Source organism: Mobula hypostoma, chromosome 8 (genome assembly GCF_963921235.1).
Source record: "Mobula hypostoma chromosome 8, sMobHyp1.1, whole genome shotgun sequence".
Lineage (NCBI taxonomy): Eukaryota > Metazoa > Chordata > Chondrichthyes > Myliobatiformes > Myliobatidae > Mobula > Mobula hypostoma.
The window spans coordinates 92,537,024-92,559,350 of record NC_086104.1 but is presented as its reverse complement, the minus strand read 5'-3'; the positions used below and the strand labels follow the sequence as shown (position 1 = coordinate 92,559,350).

The 22,327-nt window shown below is 42.6% G+C and overlaps 1 protein-coding gene across 4 annotated transcripts in view; it reads left to right on the top strand.

Moving 5' to 3' along the window:
- The window catches only part of abhd12 (abhydrolase domain containing 12, lysophospholipase), a 164,491-nt gene that overhangs the window by 116,964 nt on the left and 25,200 nt on the right, over positions 1-22,327 (top strand). For all 4 annotated transcript variants that reach the window (XM_063056340.1, XM_063056339.1, XM_063056341.1 and 1 more), the window contains one exon: positions 3,339-3,418. In XM_063056340.1, the coding sequence (XP_062912410.1) occupies positions 3,339-3,418 (80 nt within the window). The remainder of the gene's footprint in view (positions 1-3,338; positions 3,419-22,327) is intronic.

Genomic DNA, 22,327 nt, shown 5'->3' with positions numbered 1-22,327 from the left:
CTCATTGACTTTAAGTCCAAGTGACCTCTGACTTTCATGATGAAACTAAATTGATTCTTGGTACTTTCAGCATTACAGCAATAAATCCCCTGTAATGCCCTGATTAAGATTTTTATTGCTACGCTGTAGGTATTTCTTTTAGCAGTTCTGTAAGAGCAGCCTGTTTGGGTTTGAAATGAGAAGATGGACTTTGTTCAATTCAGGAATGTAGTGTCAGCCAATCAGGATGGTGGAATTGGGAGAAGGTTCTAGAAAATGCTGAGTGGAGAGGTTTTTGTGAGAGACACTGGTATGAGTTGAGGTCTTTTTGGCGGAAGCTGAGAGAAGACAGGAGGGAAGATGGCTCAGGGTGCCATTCCTGGTGCACAAGGTGCTTTGTGCAGATGAATGGCTTCAAAGAGGAAGGACCAATACTCCTGTGGGAGAGCCCGTTTGTTCGAGATGGATTTTGGGCAACATTCAGAAGGTGCTGTGTACTTTCACACAGACCAAGGGTCCAGCACGCCAGTTAAAGACAACTGCAATCTGAACTCCAACTTTGTGCACATTTGACTATTTAGTTATGATGGGCCTTTTTTTTCTCTTTAATTATTATTTGGTTAACATTCTTAAATATACTTTCTTTATAATTGTATGCAGTGTACACTCTGTTATTTCTTGCAGATGGCGTTTGCGGGGGGTGCGTGGAGTGGGGGGGTGCAGTAAATCACACAGCATTCACACAAACCGGGGTTTGGGTGGGCAGGACATCCCAACCTCATGGGTTTGGCGGGACCGAAGTCATATACACCCTAGACCTACAGAGCCTGAGAAAGGTGGCTTCCTCGCCGTGGAGTCCAATGGCTTTTAGCAAGGAGCTAACCAGCTACATTTCCAGAGACGCCCAGTTAAAAGGGGCTGCATTGCGGGGGGCTATCATCCTGGATTGAATTTGTTGAATGCTGTGTGATTGCCGAAGAATTGATTAAGAGGGTTTGTGTTTAAGCCTGTGTTAAACTATTGTCTGGGAAAGTGATTAAGATACTTGGTTATGGATGCCACAGGGATTAAGCGTTGGTGTGATTCAAAGAGATTTCTCGTAACTAATGTTGTGTTCTGAGTGGGGTGGATATCCGCAACCCAGATGAATTGTTGATTAGGGTTTTAAGTAACGTTGAGGTATTAGCGAAAGTTACGATTGTGGAACAGCACAACAAGTACAGAGGTGGTTTTAGTTCAGACTAGCAATGATGTGATGGGAGTGGATCTGCCTGTTACCATTAGGTTCCTGGGGGGGTGGGGGGTGGTGGGGGAGGAACCGTGGGACTTCCATACTTTCAGAGAAGAGCGTGGTGTATGTGGTGCCAAATTGAAAGTTGTGTTTCCTGTAGCTGAGGGCAGAGACTTTAAAGAAAAGTTGCTCTTGTTTCTGCAGAACGAGGGGAAGGAGTTGTCTGATGTCAAGGGTCTAATGAGTCCTTCGGCTGTTGATTTAAATTCTGAGCTTGTTTTGGCTGTTACATCCCTGGTTGATAAATGTAGAAGTATGTCGGTGGAGAAGCAAAGTTATTGTAGGCTGGGAGTTTACTCTGGGGTCAAGCACGCACCCAATGGGGAAGGAGGATATGAGGCTTGAGCTGAGCAGACATCTCAGTTACCAGATGAATGGCAGTGCTCAGATAATATGAAAAAACTGAGACTGATAGAGAGCTTAAGGGGCTGTGGCTGATATCGTGAGGTTCCTGAAAGCAGAAAATCCATTAGCCACATCAGTTAATTATCTGCAAGCTCTGGAAGATGCTTTTGGTACTGCTGGAAGTGCAGCCAATCTTAGAATGAAGTTTGGGTACATGTTCCAGGAGGAAGGAGAGAAGTTTTCTGCCTACATTTTCAGATTGGAGAAGCTGCTGCACTGTTTGTGCCACACAGGGGGCGGTCAACTGTCTTAAAGAAATTGCTTGAGGAGGGAGCAAGTTGTGAAGGGCATGCTGTCATATGTCAGGATTGCTCTACATATTTGAATGACCCACAATATGCACCCCTCCATTTTTTACTTAGTTACTCAGAGGAGGTAGGAGGAAAACACGATGGAGGAGCAGGAGGCCTCTGTCAACAGGGCATAGTCTTTGGTAGTAGCCTCTCTTGCTAAAGTATCCCCTGATGCCACACAAGTGGGGATTTTGCAGGATGTTGTGACATTAACTTTGTTGTTTTTAAGTCTTGTTGATGGATGTTGCTTTCTTGTGACAGTGCTCAATGGTGGGGAGGGCTTTTCCTGTGAATGACTGGGCTGTATCCGTTACTTTTTTGTATGCTCTTCTAATCGTGGCCATTGGTGTTTCCATACCAGGTCGTGATGCAGCCATTCAGGATACTCTCTCTTGTGCATTTACAGAAGTTTTTCAAAGTGCCGACCTTAAAAGTGTTGCTTACATTTCATAAGAGAATTAAAACAAACCTCCACATCTGGTAAATTGAAGGGAATGGGTTTGATTAATTCCATGCTTTTTATCAAATTACGGTTTGTTCCGTGGATGTGAAGATTTGATCACACAACACAAGTGCAATTCAACCTCATTAAGCTGCTGACCAGAAATAACTCTTTAAAGCTTCTAACTCCTTGACCTTGTGGTTGAGAGGTACTGTAAAGAGAGCAAAGCATTTTGATCCGTGTACATAACTCATTAAAGCATTGTGTATGGGTGTGAAAAGCAAATCAAAAAGCAAATGGAAGGTGGCATCTTCAAAAAGTGGTAAGAATTCAAAAGGGAAGTGATACTGCAGTTATGGTCTGACTCCAAGCAGACAACCAGTGTCAGAGATGAACATCAAACTGAATGGTATAAGGCAGAGGGTGATAGTTTATAGGAGAAGGGATATATTTGGGGGTGGGGGGACAAAGAAGATAGACCAATGTGAAATGGTGAGCAGCCTTTGATCATCTGATTGGTGCAAGGGTCTGACTTTGTTCAAGAAAGAAAAAAATAATTCAAATACAGGAATGTGTCTCAATGATATAATGGCTTCAGAAACTGTTTTGTTATGTTTTATGTTGTTCTGCTGAGCATCGTGGGCATGCTATGTTGGCGCTGGAATGTGTGGCGACAGTTACGTGGTTCTCCGAGCACACTCTCAGGTGTGTCGGTTGTTATCACAAACAACACGTTTCACTGTGTGCTTCGATGTAAATGTGATCAATAAATCTGAAGCTGAATAAATCTGAATATGCCCAATGTTTTTCATTCTGCAGATTAGTACCACACCAGTGAAATGTTATGTGACTTGATACCTGTTGTAGTCAGACTGTAAGATGTTTATCTGTTTCTGGTTTTGAAAAACATGGCTCCTTTTATTTGTAGATACCCCTCCAGGTGCCTTAATTCTGGAATCTCCTTTCACTAACATTCGGGAAGAAGCCAAAAGCCACCCTTTTTCACTGGTAAGCCGCATATTATTTTAAATGAAGTCCTAAACTATTCATTCCAGAGCAAGAAACTATAGATCCCCTCCAATATTTAGTAAAATAAATTCAAAGCTACATCTCGATCTTCTGTATCACTTAAGCAACAAAAATGTATGTTGAGATTTCTATTTTATTATTTGACATTAGAATACAGATGAGATTGGGGCTTAGGTTAACAGCAGCATGATTAGAGATTCAATTACGTGACTCTGTTTGCTTCTGCACTGTCTGATTGAGAACAGTGTTACATGTTACATCAGGTACTTTCCGATGAAAAATCACACCCGCAATGCTACAAGTACAGGTTTCCCCCGCCATTCGAAGGTAGAGCATTCCGATGAAACGGTTTGTAAGCCGGAATGTCGTAAAGCAAAGAAGCAATTACCATTTATTCATATGGGAAAAATTTGTGAGTGTTCGCAGACCCAAAAATAATCTACCAAATCATGCCAAATAACACATAAAACCTAAAATAACAGTAACATATAGTAAAAGCAGGAATGATATGATAAATACACAGCCTATATAAAGTAGAAATACTTCTCTACAATCATTGCCTGCACTGTTCTCCGTAGCAAAAATATCACGCAAGTGCTCTCGGCAGAAACACTCTCCAGTAACCTTTAAGCTATGAAGCTGCCAAATCATACCAAAAAAAACATACCAAATAACACATAAAAATACACAGCCTATATAAAGTAGTAGAAATAATGTATGTACAGTGTAGTATCACTTACCGGAATTGGGAAGACAGCACAGAGCACACTGGTGGTGTGTTAGACTGAGTCCTTGGAGGTTGGGGTGGTGCAGTGATCCCCAACCTCCGGGCAGCAAACCGATACCGATCTGCGAAGCCTGCAGGGGCACAGCGGTGGCTGGGACGCAGCCAGCACATCTTTAAGAAAAAAGCCAAAATGAACAAGCTAATTAATTAGGTGCCACCTGGCACGTAAACGTCGGCCCAGATCAGAGGTGACGCAGTCGTCTCTGATCTGGGCCGACATTTACATGCTGGGTGGCACCTAATTAATTAGCTGGTTTATTTCGGCTTTTTTTTCTCAAAGATGTGCTGGGTGCAACCTGGCTACCGCTGCATTCTCCGTGAACCGGCTAATGCTGCATTCTCCGTGAACCGGCTACCGCTGCATTCTCTGCGAATCGGTATCTGTCCGCGGCTCGGGGGTTGGGGTGGTGGGACACTGAGGTGTCATCTGTTTCCATCAGGGAGGCAGGTCATCTTCTTCTGTGTCTGCCTGCCTCGATGTCGAAGGTCGAGGTTCGCCGTCTGCTGTGGCTGATGTGGAAGGCTTGCTTGACTGCTAGCCTCGTGCATTTTTCTATCATACAGTTCTTTGTAAGCACTCAAACCATCTTGCAACTATGCCCTAAACTGACGTACCCATTCTAAATTAAAGTCGTACTTTTCTGCAATCATTGTAGTGAAAATCACATGCAGTTGCTTCACGTTCAGTTCCTGGACGACTTCACTTTCGGTCCGTTCGCTACTGCATTCAGTTTTGATTGTTATCCTTTCCTCTTCCAATTGCATCAGCTCTTCATCTATCAACTCTTGGTCATGGGATGCCAAAACCTCTTCAACATCATCTTCGTCAACTTCCACAAGCCAAACTCACTTTGTCCTTACTTCGTTCACCACATTCGAAACGCTTAATTATGTCTAGTTTTACACTAAGTGTAACACCCTTACGAGCTCTTTTAGGCTTTTCTGATACCTTAGAACTCATCTTGCAAATAGCTGCTCACAGGCACATGTTTAAGCAATGCCAGCGAGATTGCAGTTCCGAATCCGGAGGAGGAGCCGCTGCTCGGGGTGCGCTGCCTTTTTTTGTAACAATGAAAACAGTTTCTGTTAGCGAAAACGGGTAACTAATGTAGGTCTTTCATAACAGTGAGGTTTCATAAAGCGAATGTTCGAAAAGCGGGGGGCACCTGTAATTGAGAAAAAGTGAAATGTCACCAGGTGTGTTATTAGACAAATTCTGACTCAATCATTTACACAGCTTTTAGAAAAGGTAACCAAAAGTTTAGCCAAGGGTGTAGATTTTGAGGTGTGGAGGTTAGGTTAAGGGGAGGGGATTTCCAGAATCCAGGTTTCTGAAGTTAAAGCTGTATTCTGTGGGATAAAGAGCATGTTTTGTCTATGAATATCAAGTTACAACAAAAAAGCCATACTTTTTCAAATTCTAAATTAAGTGCTATTAAAGACATAATTATATACTCCCTATGCTGGTTAATCATCTGGACCAAATTTGCTATGCATTTTGAAAACCTCATTTATTGTACCTTGTTTCTTTGCTTTCAGCTGCAAAGCTGGGCAGATTGTAACTACAAATTGGTTAAAATTTTTTAAAGCTGAAGAGCCATTTTTTTCAGAGAGGCGATCTTTTTTTTATTCTAATAGAAGCAACAATATAGCAATCATTTTGCATAAGAGTATGATTTTTCTAATCAATTAGACATGGGAATCACAGAACTGTGGGAACGTACAGTGCAGGAGGGGTCTGTTTGGTCCATTTTATCCATGTTGGCTGAGAAAAAGCTATTGAAAATAAACTTATTGGCCAACGTTTGGCCCAAAACTTGTAGGTTATGACAGGTAAGTGTTCACTGAGTATTTTATAAGTGTGGGCATGCTATGTTGGCACTAGAAGCATGGCGACAGATGTTTCGATGTACATGTGACTGTAGGGTAACTGTGGGGTAATGTATTGTGTGGAAACATATGCATAATTCACAATCACCAACATTGTGTTGGGGCTCACTTTAAGAGGCTGGTCTGATGTAATGATGTAATGACATAAAGTTTTTTTTAACCCCGATTTTATGTTCAGTGTTTGATTGGCAGTAAAGGAGTTGTAATGGTTTCCCTTAAACTTAAAATGCCTTTGCCATTTTGTTTGCGAAAACCTACATTGGTGACCCCAATGCTCTAGCACAATTCCAGTTATTCAATGTGTCAGCCAATGCAGAAGTTGAAACTGCCAGAGTTTTGGGATCAAAATGCCGTCACTTGGTTTGTACAAGCCAAAGCCCAGTACACGCTGTGAGAAATCTTCACAGATGACACCAGTTCATAATAGCATTGCTCAGTAGTTCCACAGCAACGCAAGTGGCGAGTCTGCTTGAACACCCACCTGAACGCGAAAAATATGGCACGCTGAAAACTATGTATTACAAACTTTTGGACTATCGGATTCTGAGTGTTGTCCTTGCCCAGCCTGGAGGTGGCTCGGCCTTCAGAACTAATGGACTACATGCTGTCTCGCCTGGGAAATCACCATCCTTGTTTGATTTTTAACGAACTCATTATGCAGCAAATGCTTGATCGGGTATAAAACCAGCAGACTTGGGTAAAGCCGATCTTTTTTTGGTGGCTCAGGTGTGAGAGGTATGAGTGTCAGTGTCAGAGTCCCACAGGTGTCAGGAGGGGGGCGGGGGGGGGCAGAGAGAGAGAGAGAGAGAAAAAAAAGAAAAAGAAATAAAAGGACCAGATTTGAGCAGGGGTGGTCTTTTTGGGCTGAGCAGGCACGGAAAGTGTTGGCATCAGAGGCCTAAATTCAATTGCAAATAAAAGGAGGGTAGGCTCAAGCGGAGCAGCCATTGTCGGAGTATGCAAGTGATAGAGTGTGAAGGCTTTGGCTTAGCAGGCTTCAGCATGAAGAGGAGAAGGCACAGTTAAGAAGAGGTAAGCCTTTCACTTTTTTTTTAGTGTAGAGTATTCAAGATGGAATGCTGCTCCTGTCAGGTGTGGGAATTCAGGATATCTGATGGTTTTCCTGATGACTACATCTGCAGGAAGTGCACCCAGTCTCAGTGCGTGACTGACCGGCTCTAGAAGCAGGTGTTGGAGCTGGAGTTGGATGTACTCAGGATCATTTGGAAGGCTGAAGATGATTATAGATGAGACTTTTGAAGAGATGGTCACATCCAGAGTACAGGCTTCAGGCAAAAGATGGGTGACCACCGGGAGAGGCAAGGGGATTAAGAAGTCACTGCAGGGTTCCCCTGTGGCCAATCCCTTCTACAAGTTTACCTCTTTGGAGAACAGCAGCAGTCAGGCTGTTGGCACTGTGGCTAGCTCTGAGACTTGACAAGGAAGGGTAAAGTCAGGCAGTGCGGTAGTTATAGGGGACTCAATAGTTGGGGGATAGAAAGGAGATCCTGTGGCCACAAAAGAGACACCAAGATGGTGTGTTGCCTCCTGGGTTGCTAGGATCCAGGATGTATTGGAGTAGCTGCAGGATATTCTCAAGGGGAGGGGGAACAGCCAGAGGTCGTGGTGCATGTTGGTACCAGTGACATAGGCAGAAAAGGGGAAGAGGTCCTACGCAGTGAGTATATAGAGTTATAAAAGATGTTGAAGAGAGGACCTCCAAGGTAGTAACCCCTGGATTACTCCCTGTGCCACAGGCTGGTGCAGGTAGGATTGGGGAGCTTACTGTTCTGGTTAACAACGGATGGTGCAATCCTGGTCATATTATGATCGAGGAACGTGTTTGTAGTCTGGATATTGAACTTTTTGCTGTTGGACTCCGGCCGTATTCCACCGAGATACAACACTGGGCGTCAAGGGAGGTTGTTCCTGCCTGGGGCCATCGAACTTTGCAGCTCCTCCCGTGGAGGGTCAGACACCCTGAGCCAATAGGCTGGTCCTAGGCTGGTCCTGAACTTATTTCCATCTGGCATAGTTTGCATTTTGTTGTTTGATTGTTTGTGGTTTTTGTATTGCTATATTTATGCTCTATTCTTGGTTGGTGCAGCTGTAATGAAACCCAATTTCCCTCGGGATCAATAAAGTATATCTATCTACAACACAGATGAATGAGTGGCTGTGGAGATGGTGCAGGGGACAGGAATTCAGGTTCTTCTGATGCTGCTGAAGAGAGTTTAAACTAGTTTTGCAGGGGTTGGGAACTGGAGCCCCAAGTCTGTAAAGGAAGGATCAGACTGGAAACTAGTTGTCAGAGAAAGTATTGAAAGGTAAAATCGAAATAACTGGTATGATGGGTCAGATAGTTTGAAGTGTTTACATTTTAATGCTACGAGTATTATAGGTAAGGGTGATGAACAGAGCATAGATCAGTACATGGAACTACGATGTTATAGCCATTACTGAAACTTGGTTGAGAGAGGTGCAGGAATGAGTGATTGCCGGAGAAAATTCTGGAGAGATAGGATATATGAGAATTTGGAAACACATGGCTTCATTAGGAAGAGCCAACATGGCTTTGTGCATGGCAGGTTGTGCCTTACCAACTTGGTTGTGGTTTTTGAGAAGGTGATGAGAGAGATTGATGAGGGTAGGGTCATGGATGTTGTCTACATGGATTTTAGTAAGGCATATGACAAAGTACCTCATGGCAGGCTAATCCAAAAGATTAAGATGCATGGGGTCTGCGTTGAATTGGCTTGCACACAGAAGACAGAGGGTGGTGGCTGAAGGGACGTCTGAGCTGGAGTTCTGTAATTAATGGAGTTCCGCAGGGATCTATGGTGGGACTCTAATGTTTGTGTTGTATATAAATGACCTGAATGAAAATGTAGATGGGTGGATTAGTAAATTTGCAGATCAGAATCAGGTTTATTATCACCGACATGTGACATGAAATTTGTTAACTTAACAGCAGCAATTCAATGCAATACAACATTGGTGGAGTTGTGGATAGTGTAGAAGACTGGCAAAGAATACAGCATGATATACAAACGTTTGTAGATCAGTTGCAATGGGCAACTGTGGAGACCAAGTCTTTATATATATTTAAGGCAGAGGTTGATTGGTCAGGACATGAAGGGATATGGGGAGAAGGCAGGAGATTGGGTCTGAAAGGAAAGTTGGATCAGCCAGGATAAAATGGCAGATCAGACTCGATGGGCCGAATGGCTTAATTCTGCTCCTATATCTTTTGGTTTTAATTGCAGATATAGACTAAGAAATGGCAGATGGAGTTTAACCCAGATAAATGTAAGATGTTGCACTTTAGTCAGACAAATGCAAAGAGACAGTGCACTGTTAACGGCAAGGTCATTAACAATGTTGCTGAGCAGAGAGATCTTGGGATCCAAGCTCATAGCTCCTTGAAAGTGGCTACACAGGTCGATTCTGGACTAGTTCCTGAGGATTGGAGGGTGGCTAATGTAACTCCACTTTTTAAAAAAAGAGGGAGAGAGAAACTGGGGAATTATAGACCGGTTAGCCTAACGTCGGTGGTGGGGAAACTGCTGGAGTCAGTTATCAAGGATGTGATAACAGCACATTTGGAAAGCGGTGAAATGATCGGACAAAGTCAGCATGGATTTGTGAAAGGAAAATCATGTCTGACGAATCTCATAGAATTTTTTGAGGATGTAACTAGTAGAGTGGATAGGGGAGAACCAGTGGATGTGGTATATTTGGATTTTCAAAAGGCTTTTGACAAGGTCCCACACAGGAGATTAGTGTGCAAACTTAAAGCACACGGTATTGGGGGTAAGGTATTGGTGTGGGTGGAGAATTGGTTAGCAGACAGGAAGCAAAGAGTGGGAATAAACGGGACCTTTTCAGAATGGCAGGCGGTGACTAGTGGGGTACCGCAAGGCTCAGTGCTGGGACCCCAGTTGTTTACAATATATATTAATAACTTGGATGAGGAAATTAAATGCAGCATCTCCAAGTTTGCGGATGACACGAAGCTGGGTGGCAGTGTTAGCAGTGAGGAGGATGCTAAGAGGATGCAGGGTGACTTGGATAGGTTGGGTGAGTGGGCAAATTCATGGCAGATGCAATTTAATGTGGATAAATGTGAAGTTATCCACTTTGGTGGCAAAAATAGGAAAACAGATTATTATCTGAATGGTGGCCGATTAGGAAAAGGGGAGCTGCAACGAGACCTGGGTGTCATTATACACCAGTCATTGAAAGTGGGCATGCAGGTACAGCAGGCGGTGAAAAAGGCGAATGGTATGCTGGCATTTATAGCGAGAGGATTCGAGTACAGGAGCAGGGAGGTACTACTGCAGTTGTACAAGGCCTTGGTGAGACCACACCTGGAGTATTGTGTGCAGTTTTGGTCCCCTAATCTGAGGAAAGACATCTTTGCCATAGAGGGAGTACAAAGAAGGTTCACCAGATTGATTCCTGGGATGGCAGGACTTTCATATGAAGAAAGACTGGATGAACTGGGCTTGTACTCGTTGGAATTTAGAAGATTGAGGGGGGATCTGATTGAAACGTATAAGATCCTAAAGGGATTGGACAGGCTAGATGCAGGAAGATTGTTCCCGATGTTGGGGAAGTCCAGAACGAGGGGCCACAGTTTGAGGATAGAGGGGAAGCCTTTTAGGACCGAGATTAGGAAAAACTTCTTCACACAGAGAGTGGTGAATCTGTGGAATTCTCTGCCACAGGAAACAGTTGAGGCCAGTTCATTGGCTATATTTAAGAGGGAGTTAGATATGGCCCTTGTGGCTACGGGGGTCAGGGGGTATGGCGGCAAGGCTGGGGCGGGGTTCTGAGTTGGATGATCAGCCATGATCATAATAAATGGCGGTGCAGGCTCGAAGGGCCGAATGGCCTACTCCTGCACCTATTTTCTATGTTTCTATGTTTCTATAATGTGGTTAAGCAGGCTTATGGAATGCTTGCTTTTATTAGTCGAGGCATTGAGTTCCAAAGTCAGGAGGTTATGTTGCCATTTTTAAAAAAAACAACTCTGGTTAGGACACATCTGGAGTACTCCGTACAGTTCTGGCCACCCCACTGTCGGATGTTGAGGCTTTGGAGAGGGTGCAGAAGAGGCTTACCAGGATGCTGCCTGGTTTAGAGGACGTGTGTTTTCACGAGAGGCTGGATAAACGTAGATTGTTTTCTCTGGAGCGCCAGAGGCTGAGGGGAGATCAGATAGACGTTTATAAGATTATGAGAGGCATAGATAGAGTGAACAGAGTATCTGTTTTCCAGGGTTGAAATGTCTATTACCAGAGGGCGTGCATTGTAGGTTCAAAGGAGATGTGAGAGGTAAGTTTTTTACTCAGAGTTGTGGATGCCTGGAATGTGCTACCTGGTATGGTGGTAGAGGCAAATACATTAGAGGCTTTAAGAGATGTTTGAATCTGCACATGGATGTAAGGATGATGGAGGGATATGGACGTGGTGTAGGTAGGAGGGGTTTGTGTTTGAATGTTTTTGATTTGCTTTTTAGCTGATTCGGCACAACATTGTTGGCCAAATGCCTGTTCCTGTGCTGCATGTACTCTTCTATGTTTTATATTTAAGTTCACATTGCCTTCGCTAATGTGCCAGTGAAGGACTGTAAGGAGCTTGCTAAAGTTGCTGAGAGTCTACCATCAGCCAGGCAGAGTTGCATCATTCCTCCTCCTTTCCCGTCTCAATAAGCCTGGTCAGCAGGCCCTCCAACATATGCATGCCTGTTGCTGCAAAACAGCGCCGAGTCTGTGTTTAGCACTTTCACTTTGGAAGTACCAACTGCCTTGCTGCTTCAACTGTGCTAGTGCATCAGGACATCAGAGGTCTGTGAACACTGTAGGTTCCAGCTGCCAGAGTCATCTACTGCTCATTACGGGCACCCTTTCTGGGTGAGGCTTCTTGTGTAACACAGGTGCTCAAATGAGTGTGCTGCCAGCATCACCTATTGATCAGAAGGCAAAGAGTGATGAAACCTCACTGGGAGCCGCCAATGGCAGTAGGATCCAGACTTAAAGGACACAACGGGTGATGCTCTGTTTCAGTGGGTAGTGTTACGTATAGGACTTCATCCTGGCTGAAGTGGCTGGACCTCTGCTCAGCACAGATTTCCTGTGTGCTCAAGGACTGTTAGTTGATCTTAAGAACTGTTGGTTCGTGGATGTCAAGGACTTTGGGTCGTTACCCTGCTCCCCCAGTTCGTTCCCCACAATGACTCTCTCAAGCACATGCACCATTGCATAAGCACTTACTTGACTATTGGGCAAATTCACAAACCTCACCAAGCTCACATTCTCCACCACAGTCACAAAGCATGAGGTTGAGCACCACATTACCACAACTGGCCCGCCAGTCCGTACTCGTGTGCGTGGACTGGATCCAGAAGAGCCGGCAACCACGAAGGCTGAGTTTTCTTGGCTTGTGCACAGGTCAAATAGCCTCTGGGCTTCCCCTTCCATATGGTCCCTAAGTCCGATGGTGGTTGCTGCCCATGTGGCGATTACCAATGCCTTCACGAGGTCACCACCCCCCCCGATCGTTACCCAGTCCTACATATTTAAGACTTTTCAGCACAGTTAGAAAGTTAATTTAAAGTTGGCTTAGTTAGGGGCTACCATCAGGGGCCTGTGTGCTTGGGCGGACATTCCCAAAATGGCTGTGATAACCCTGTTTGGCCTCCTTGAGTTTCTGCACATTGCATTTGGACTGAAGAATGCAGCACAGACTTTCCAATGGCTGATGGACTCTGTATTAAAAGACTTAGATTTTCTTTACGTTTGCCTGGATGACACACTTTCACATCTCTGCACACTTTTCGAGCACTTAAGCCGACATGGGTTGATTATTAATCCTGCTAAATGCCAGTTTCGGTTGTCAACCATTGATTTTCTTGGCCTCTGCGTCTCAGCAGAAGAAGCAAAACCCCTCCCTTCAAAAGTAGACGCTATTATGGATTTCCCACCACCCCGCAGGGTTTTTAGCAATGGTGAATTTTTATCACCACTTCGTTCTGCAAGTTGCTGAACTTGTGCTCCCCTTGTATAGTGTCTTTAAAGGCAGTGCCCCTAATCATGTGCTTGAATGGTCAGCAGACGTGACCAGAGCATCTGATGACACCAAATGAGCTCTTTCCAACACGACTCTACTGGCACACCTGTGCCCTAACACTCCTATAGCCATTAAATCTGACGCTTCAGAGTATGCTGTGGGTGCTGTGCATGAACAGTTTGGAGGCATGTGACAGCTGCTTGGTGCCTTCAGCCAGCAGCTCCACCCCCTGAAAGAAATTACAGCAGGTTTGACCGTGAGCTCTATCTGACTGACCGTCATTTTTGTTTTCTACTAGAGGGTCGCCATTTCATGGTGTTTATTGACCACAAACCCCTCGAGCACAGGATAGCCAAAATATCAGACCCTTGGTCTGTATGACACCAATGCCACCTGGCCAACATATCATAATACAACTGATATTCAACGTATCAAGGGAAAAATAATTCCATGGCTGATTGTCTCTCATGGCCAGCTGTTGAGGTCGTATACATTAGGGTCAACTATGCCAGCATGGCAGCTGACCCAGAGGTCCAAGCTGACTGAACAACATTCACGGGCCTGCAGCTGACTGGCATTAAGTTCGGGGAAACTGAAGTTACTCTCCTGTGCACCAAAGTTTGTGTGGCACGGCCTCAGATGGGGTGCAGCCTGTGTTGACTGCCAGTGGAAGAAAATTGGCCATCATTTTTGGGCACCATTTAACACCTTTGAGATCCCTGAGCAACGGTTTGACCATATCAATTTGGACGTGGTTGGTCCTCTTTCCCCCTGCCCCTTGTGGTTTCTTGCACCTCCTTACCATGGTGGACCATACCACCAGCTGGCCAGAGGTTGTCCCTCTAGCATCGGTGAAGACCACACACGTGGCTTCTGCGTTTATCAGTACCTGGGTTGCTCGGTTTGGCACCCCACTGATATTTCCTCTGACTGTGGTTCCCAATTCATGTCAGACCTCTGGGCTGCAATGGCCCAGAACCTCTACGTTAGGCTACATCAGATCGCAGCATATCACCAGCAGTTCACTGCTCCTTAAAGGCTGCTCTGAGGGCTTCCCTGGCAGATGAGTGTTGGCATGATAATCTCCTATGGGTCCTGCTGGGGCTTAGAGCAAAGAGGACTTGCAGTTGTCCACTGCTGGGTTAGTATATGGGCAGCCATTATGAATGCCAAGTGATTTTATTCCTGACGCCATGACTGCCTGGTCAGCTTCTCAACAGTGTTCCTCCCTCCTCAGTAAATTCAATTCCTTTGCCCCTATTTCTACCTGCCATCATGTCATACAGCACTCCTGTGTTCCTTTTGACCTACATTCCACTCTGTTTGTTTTTGACCGCCATGATGCACACCAGCAACAACAGGAGAAAAGACTTTTATCATAGATAAGAAGAGTAAATCTGAATTATTTAGGTTGATTGCCTTAAACTGCTCCACCAAGATTTGGAGGATTCTGCTACCATGATGTGACCATGAGCATGTCAACACATCTCTGGATGAACCAGAGTCACCTACTGACCCGAGCTCCAGACAAGCTTACGATTCCAGTTTTGGTGAATTCTGGTGTGGTGTGGGGCGGGGGGGGGGGGGCATCTGTGTAGGGTAATGTAATGGGTGGAAACATATGCATAATTGACAACCACCGACACTGAGTTGGGATTCACTTGAAGAGGATGGTCTGACATGATGATATGATGTAAAGTTTATTACCACACTTCTATGTTCTCTGGTTGGTTGCCAGTAAAGCAGTTGTTATGGTTTCCCTTAAACTTAAAAAGCTCTGCTGTTGTTATTTGCGAAAACCTGCATGACAAATAAAGCTAATCTTCTATTCTTCTTCTTCTTCTGGTCTGTGCTTAATGTGTCGCCCCTTTCTTTCAAGGATCCCATGTTTTATTGGTTTCGCTAACGTTATTATCAAAGATAATTTTGCTTTTCTGTGGCTATGCTTCAGACTTAGCAGAATAGCACTAGGGTTAAATTGAGGAACGGCTGCATTCTGTGAGATTGGGAGATTGAGGCTGATCTGATAGACCATAAGATATAGGAGCCAAAAGGCTATTCAGCCCTTTGAGGCTTCTCCGCCTTTTCATCCTTCTCAACCGCATTCTTCCTTTGAGATGATAAGATGGTCACAGCGTCCTCCCCTGGTCAAACCAAAGGTGTAATTAGAGGTCCTGATGAAGGGTTCCAGCCCGAAACATTGACTGATCGTTTCCACAGATGCTGCCCGGCCTGTTGAGTTCCTCCAGCGTGTTGTGAGTGTTGCTTTGACCCCAGCATCTGCAGAGTATTTAGTGTTTACAAAGGTGTAATTATTCATCCTTTACCTTGTTTACCATCCCAAGACAGTGCTAGATATTCAGAACATCAAGTAATGCAGGTCTTCCCCATCAGTGAGTTGCCCAATAGCAATGGAGCGGAATTTACTGCATACCATGTTGTGTTGTGGCCTGGATTTGTTGCATATCATTGTTGTGCAGTCCATCAAATGGTGAAAATGATTGCCTTGGATGTTTTTATTGTGATCGCAAGACCCTGATGGACATTGGTAATGCAGAATACTGCAAGTTGGTTCACAGATTAATTGGTGAGACTGATGGCGGGGAAGCAGCTTTGCCTCGGTTCTTTTGCAGACCAGGCCCTCATATCCAACCACCCAGGAGAGGAGTTGGCTGTATTCATGTGTAGGGTTGAATGACAATTAAGCTTGAACTTGGAACTTGATCCTTGATGCTCCAGTAGCCTTTGAAATCTTTACTAATAAAGAACTTATCAACCTTTGCTTTTAATATAGCCAATAACTTGTCCTCCACAGCTGTATGTGGCAATGAATTTCACAGATTCACCACCCTCTGGCTAAAGAAATTCCTCCTCATGTCTGTTTGAAAGGGATGTATTTCATTTCTGATGCTGTGCCCTCTGATCCTTGACCCCCCCCCCACAGGAAATGTCCTCGCTACATCCAACCCTTTAAATATTCAATAGATTTCAATTCTTTTAAATTCCAACAAATACAGGCCCAGAGTCATCAAAAGCCTCTTCTGCATTAACCCTCTCATTCCTAGGATTATTCACATGACACTCCTCTGGACCCTCTCCAATGCCAGTGCATCCTTTCTCAGATGAAGGGCCTAAAACTGCTCACAATGGTACAAGTGCAGTCTGACCAATGTCTTGTAATGTCTCATCATTACACCTTATTTTTGTATTCTAGTCCTCTTGAAAAGAATGTAACATTGCATTTGTCTTCTCCTAATTTGTTCACGTCCTTCCGCAGACTCCCTGCTCCCTCAACACTACCTGCTCCACCACCTATCTATGTATTGTCCATAAACCTGTCTACAAAGCCATCAATTCCGTCATCCAAATCATTGGCATATAATGTGAAAAGAAACAGTCCCAATAGCAACCCCTGCTGAGCACCACTTGTTAAAGGCAGGCAATCGTAAAGGGCATCCTGTGTTCCCACCCTTTGTTTCCTGCTAGTTAGCTAATCTTCTATCCATGCTCGTATCCTTCTTGTAATACCAAGTGCTTTTTATCTTGTTTAGATGCCTCACGTGCGGCATTTTCTCAAAGGCCCTCTGAAAGTTCAAGTAAACAACATCCACTGACTTTCCTTTGTCTATCCTGCCTGTTATTTCCTCAAAGAATTCCAAGAGATTTGTCAGGCAAGATTTCCCTTTAAGGAAACCATGCTGACTTTGGCCTATTTTATCATGTGCCTCCAAGTACTCGGAAAGCTCTTGCTCAATGATGGACTACAACATCTTCCCAACCACTGAAGTCAGGCTAACTAGTCTATAATTTACTGTCTTTTGCCTCCCTCCCTTCTTAAAGAGTGGAATGACATTTGCAATTTTTCAGTCATCTGGAATTATTTCAGAATCTAGTTATTATTGAAAGATCACTACTAATGCCTCCACAATCTGTCCAGCTACCTCTTTCAGAACCTTGGGGTGTAGTCCGGGTGACTTATCTATCTATAAACCTTCCAACTTCCCAAGTACCTTCTCCTTAGTAATAGCAAATACACTGAATTCCACCTCCTGGTACCCAGTGTACTGTGGTACTGTGTCTTCCACAGTGAAATCTTGAGTTTGTCTGCCAATTTTTTTTGTCCCCATTACTACCTCTTTATATGTCTGAAAACATTTTGGTATCCTCTTTAATATTATTGACTAGTTTATCTTCATCTTTCATCTTTTCTCTCATTTTAAAAAAAATTTTAAAAGCTTCCCAATCCTCTATCTTTCCACTAATTTGAGTGAAATTATGTGCCCTCTCTTTTGCTTTTATACTTTCTTTGACTTCCCATGTCAGTTACAATTGCCTCATCCTTCCGTTAGAATATTTCTTGTTTGGGATTAATCTATCCTACGCCTTCTGAATTTCGCCAGAAACTCCAGCCATTGCTGCTTTGCTAGTGTCCCCTTTCAGTCTTCAAAATCATTGATGTATTCAGTCATGTTTCCTTGGCTGTTTTCCTTTCCACTGTATAATTACTGTAATTTGAGAGATATTTGTCTAATTGTAATAAAGCAGCGGTCCCCAACCACTGGGCTGCGGACCGGTACCGGACCGCAAATCATGTGATACTGGGCTGCAATGAAACGATATGATTTGGCGATATGAAACGATAGGAGTCAGCTGCACCTTCCCTCATTCCCTGTGACGCCCACAGTTGAACTCTAACGCACGCGAGGTCATCAGTGACCCAAGACGCAAATGACCCAAGACGTGTAAAGGAATGGGTCCGTGACCCTTTTGTGAATGTTTCCAGTGAATCTTCCATGTCAGCGCCGGAAAAAGATGAACTCCTCGAGCTTGCAAATGACGGTGGGCTGAAAGGTATGTTTGATATAACATCTCTGCTGGCATTCTGGATCAAAGTCAAGGCTGAATATCTTGAGATAGCCATGAAAGCACTGAAAATGTTGCTTCCATTTCCAACATCATATCGCTGCGAAGTGGAGTTTTCTGCAATGAATGCAACAAAAACTAAATTGGGGAATAGACTGGACACAAGGAACCCCCTTCAAGTATCGATGTCTCCCATCACCCCTCGATAGGACCATGTTGTTGCAGAGAAACAAGCCCAGGCCTCCCACTGATTCAGCGATATTGGTGTGTTGCAATGATTTTATATGCTCATACAGGGAAAACATGAAAATATGCGCTGTGTGTTTAATATCCAAACGTTACATATAATGTTATGATGTTATTGACTTATAAGTGACTTATAATTCAGTGGTTCCCAACCTCCGGGCTGCGAAGCATGCCGGGGTCCAGCGGTGGCCGGAACGCACCCAGTACATCTTTAAGAAAAAAGCCGAAATAAACAAGCTAATTGATTAGATGCCGCCCGGCATGTAAATGTCGGCCCAGATCAGAGGCGATTGCTGATTGCGTTGCCTCTGATCTGGGCTGACATTTACGTGCCAGGCAGCACCTAATCAATTAGCTTGTTTATTTAGCTTTTTTCTTCCGATGTGCTGGGTGCGTTCGGACTACCGCTGCACCGCTGCATTCTTCACGGCAATGTATTGGTCCGCAGCCTGGTGGTTGGGAACCGCTGTTATAATTGACTTATCACTACATTCATGCGAGGAAAATATGCGCTGTGTGTTTAGTATTAAATTCTGTAGATAAACCCCTTTAGAAACAAAATTGATTGTATTAGACACTTATAAGTGACTTATCACCTATATTCCAGTCGTGATTAACACCGCCCCCCCCCCCCGGGTCGGCTGGTCCACAAGAATATTGTCAATATTAAATTGGTCCGCAGTGTAAATAAGGTTGGGGACCTCTGTAATAAAGTATTTAAAGTACATGGATTACAAATGGTATTTCTCATTAATTACACTGAAGCTCACTCTCTAAAGGTACTTGAAACATTAAAACAATTCCACAAAATAGTTAAATTATTTCCTTGAATGGGAGAAAGAAAAGTAAATGATCATGGTTTCAAGTCTCAAGCCAGGCTGTTTCAAGAGGGAAATCAAAGCAGATTGTCAAAGAGAAGTAGAAATTCTCTTCCTTCTAAAGGTTTTGGAAATGTGTCATATAAGGCATTTAATGCTGCAATTTATACAAGTAAGAGTTTCAAAATAAGAAATTCAGGTGCTGATAATCCACTTTGTGAGGGGTGTTGTTATGTGGCTTACTATTGCCCTCTCTGGTACATGCAAGTTTGTTCTTTTGTGATCTCAATGTAATCATAGTTAGCACAATCACACAGCTGACCCTCCCCCCCACCCTGTTCTATACTAAGAAGCGTAAAAGCAAAAATGGATACAGGTGTCCCCCGCTTTTCGAACGTTCACTTTACGAAACCTCACTGTTACGAAAGACCTACATTAGTACCCTGTTTTCGCTTTCAGAAGGTGTTTTCACTGTTACGAAAAAAAAGCAGCGCACGATAAAAGGCAGCGTGCCCCGAGCAGCCGCTCTCCCCCAGCTTCGGAACAGCATTGCTTTAACACGTGTCTGTGAGCAGCCGTTTGCAAGATGAGTTCTATGGTGTCGGAAAAGCCTAAAAGAGCTCGTAAGGGTGTTACACTTGGCGTAAAACTAGACATAATTCTTTTTCTTTTAAAATCTTTTTATTAAATAAGTATACAAAAAAGTAAGCCATATAGACACTAATACATTGTTAGAATATAATAAAATTACAGAAGATATCAATACAAAAAAAATACTACAAACAATGTAATTTAAACATAACATACCAAGGTAACATAATAGTATACTAATTTTATATATATATCAATGGAGAAAAAGAAAAAAAAAATCCCAAAAAAAAAACCACCGTGCAACTAACTAAAAGCAAAGCAATGGGCTAACTTGAAACCAAACAGAGTTAAACTTAAAATCACGTCCTCAATCCCGACCTCCATTAAAAACAGTGAAAAAAACAAGAAGGGTATATATTACATTAAATGAAAATATTGAATAAAAGATCTTCAAGTCTGTTCAAATTTAAATGAGGAGTCATAAAGATTGCTTCTAATTTTCTCCAAGTTCAAGCATAACATCGTCTGAGAAAACCAAAAAAAGGTAGTTGGAGCATTAAGCTCTTTCCAATGTTGTAAGATACATCTTTTCGCCATTAAAGTAAGAAATGGAATCATTCTACGGGCTGAAGGGGAGAGATTACTGGAAATTTTAGGTAGTCCAAAGATAGCAGTAATAGGGTGAGGAGAGATATCTATATTCAATACCTTGGAGATAATATTAAAAATGTCTCTCCAAAAAGTTTCCAAAGTAGGGCAAGACCAAAACATATGAGTTAAAGAGGCTATCTGCCCCGGACATCTATTACAAAAAGGATTAATATGAGAATAAAAGCGCGCTAACTTATCTTTGGACATATGTGCTCTATGAACAACTTTAAATTGAATTAGGGAATGTTTAGCACAGATAGAGGAAGTATTGACTAATTGTAAAATCTGCCCCCAGTCATCCACAGAAATGGTAAAACCCAATTCCTGTTCCCAATCTACCCTAATCTTATCAAATGGAGCTTTCCTAAGTTTCATAATAATATTATAAATCATAGCCAATGCACCTTTCTGACATGGATTAAGGTTGATTATAGTATCTAAAATGTATGTAGGAGGAAGCATTGGAAAGGAAGAAAGTATAGTACTTAGAAAATTTCTAACTTGTAAATATCTAAAAAAATGTATTCTTGATAAATTATATTTATTAGATAATTGTTCAAAAGACATAAGGGAACCATCTAAAAATAAATCCAAAAACCGTGAAATACCCTTAGTCTTCCAAATTTGAAAAGCACGATCCGTAAAAGAGGGAGGAAAAAATGTTACCTAAAATAGGAATCGCTAACCCAAATTGATTAAGATCAAAAAATTTTCTGAATTGAAACCAAATACGCAAGGTATATTTAACTATCGGGTTAGACACCTGTTTAAGGCGTTTCCAATCAAAAGGAAGAGAGGAACCTAAAATAGAACCAAGTGTAAAACCCTGAACAGATTGTAATTCCAATGCTACCCATTTAGGAATGGATAGTATATCCTGGTCCAGTAACCAGAATTTCATATGTCGAATATTAATTGCCCAATAATAAAATCTAAAGTTAGGTAATGCTAAGCCTCCATCTCTCTTAGCTTTCTGTAAATGTATCTTACCCAGTCTCGGGGTTTTTATTCTGCCAAATAAATGAAGAAATTTTAGAGTCAACTTTGTCAAAAAAAGATTTTGGAACAAAGATTGGTAACGCCTGAAATATATATAAAAATTTTGGCAAAAAAAACATCTTAACTGCGTTAATACGACCAATCAAAGTTAAATATAAAGGAAGCCATTTAGATGAAAGTTGAGTAATATGGTCTATTAATGGTAAAAAGTTAGTCTTAAATAAATCTTTGTATTTACAAGTAATTTTAATCCCAAGATATGAAAAATAATTATTAATCAATTTAAATGGAAATTTATAATATAAGGGAAGTTGTTTATTAATCGGAAAGAGTTCACTCTTACTAAGATTTAATTTATAACCTGAAAAAAGACCAAATTGTGCTAATAACTCTAAAACAGCCGGGATGGGTTTTTGAGGATTAGAAATATATAAAAGTAAATCATCAGCATAGAGTGATAATTTATGGGACTTTAAACCCCGAGTTATCCCAGTAATATTTGGAGATTCCCGAATGGCAATTGCAAGAGGTTCTAATGCAATATCAAATAATAAGGGACTAAGAGGACAGCCTTGTCGAGTACCTCGAAAAAGAGAGAAAAAAGGTGAACTTAAAAGAGTTAGTACGGACCGAGGCCACAGGAGAATAATATAAGAGTTTAATCCAGGATATAAATTTCAAGCTGAAATTAAACCTTTCAAGCACCTTAAATAAATAAGGCCATTCTACTCTATCAAAAGCTTTCTCAGCATCTAAAGAGATAACACACTCAGGAACATTTTGTGAGGGAGTATAGACGATATTTAACAGTGTACGAATATTATAAAAAGAGTAACGACCTTTAATAAAACCCGTTTGGTCTTCCGAAATAATAGAGGGAAGTACTTTTTCTAATCTATTTGCTAATAACTTAGAAAAAACTTTAGAATCAACATTTAATAAAGATATTGGTCTATAAGATGTACATTG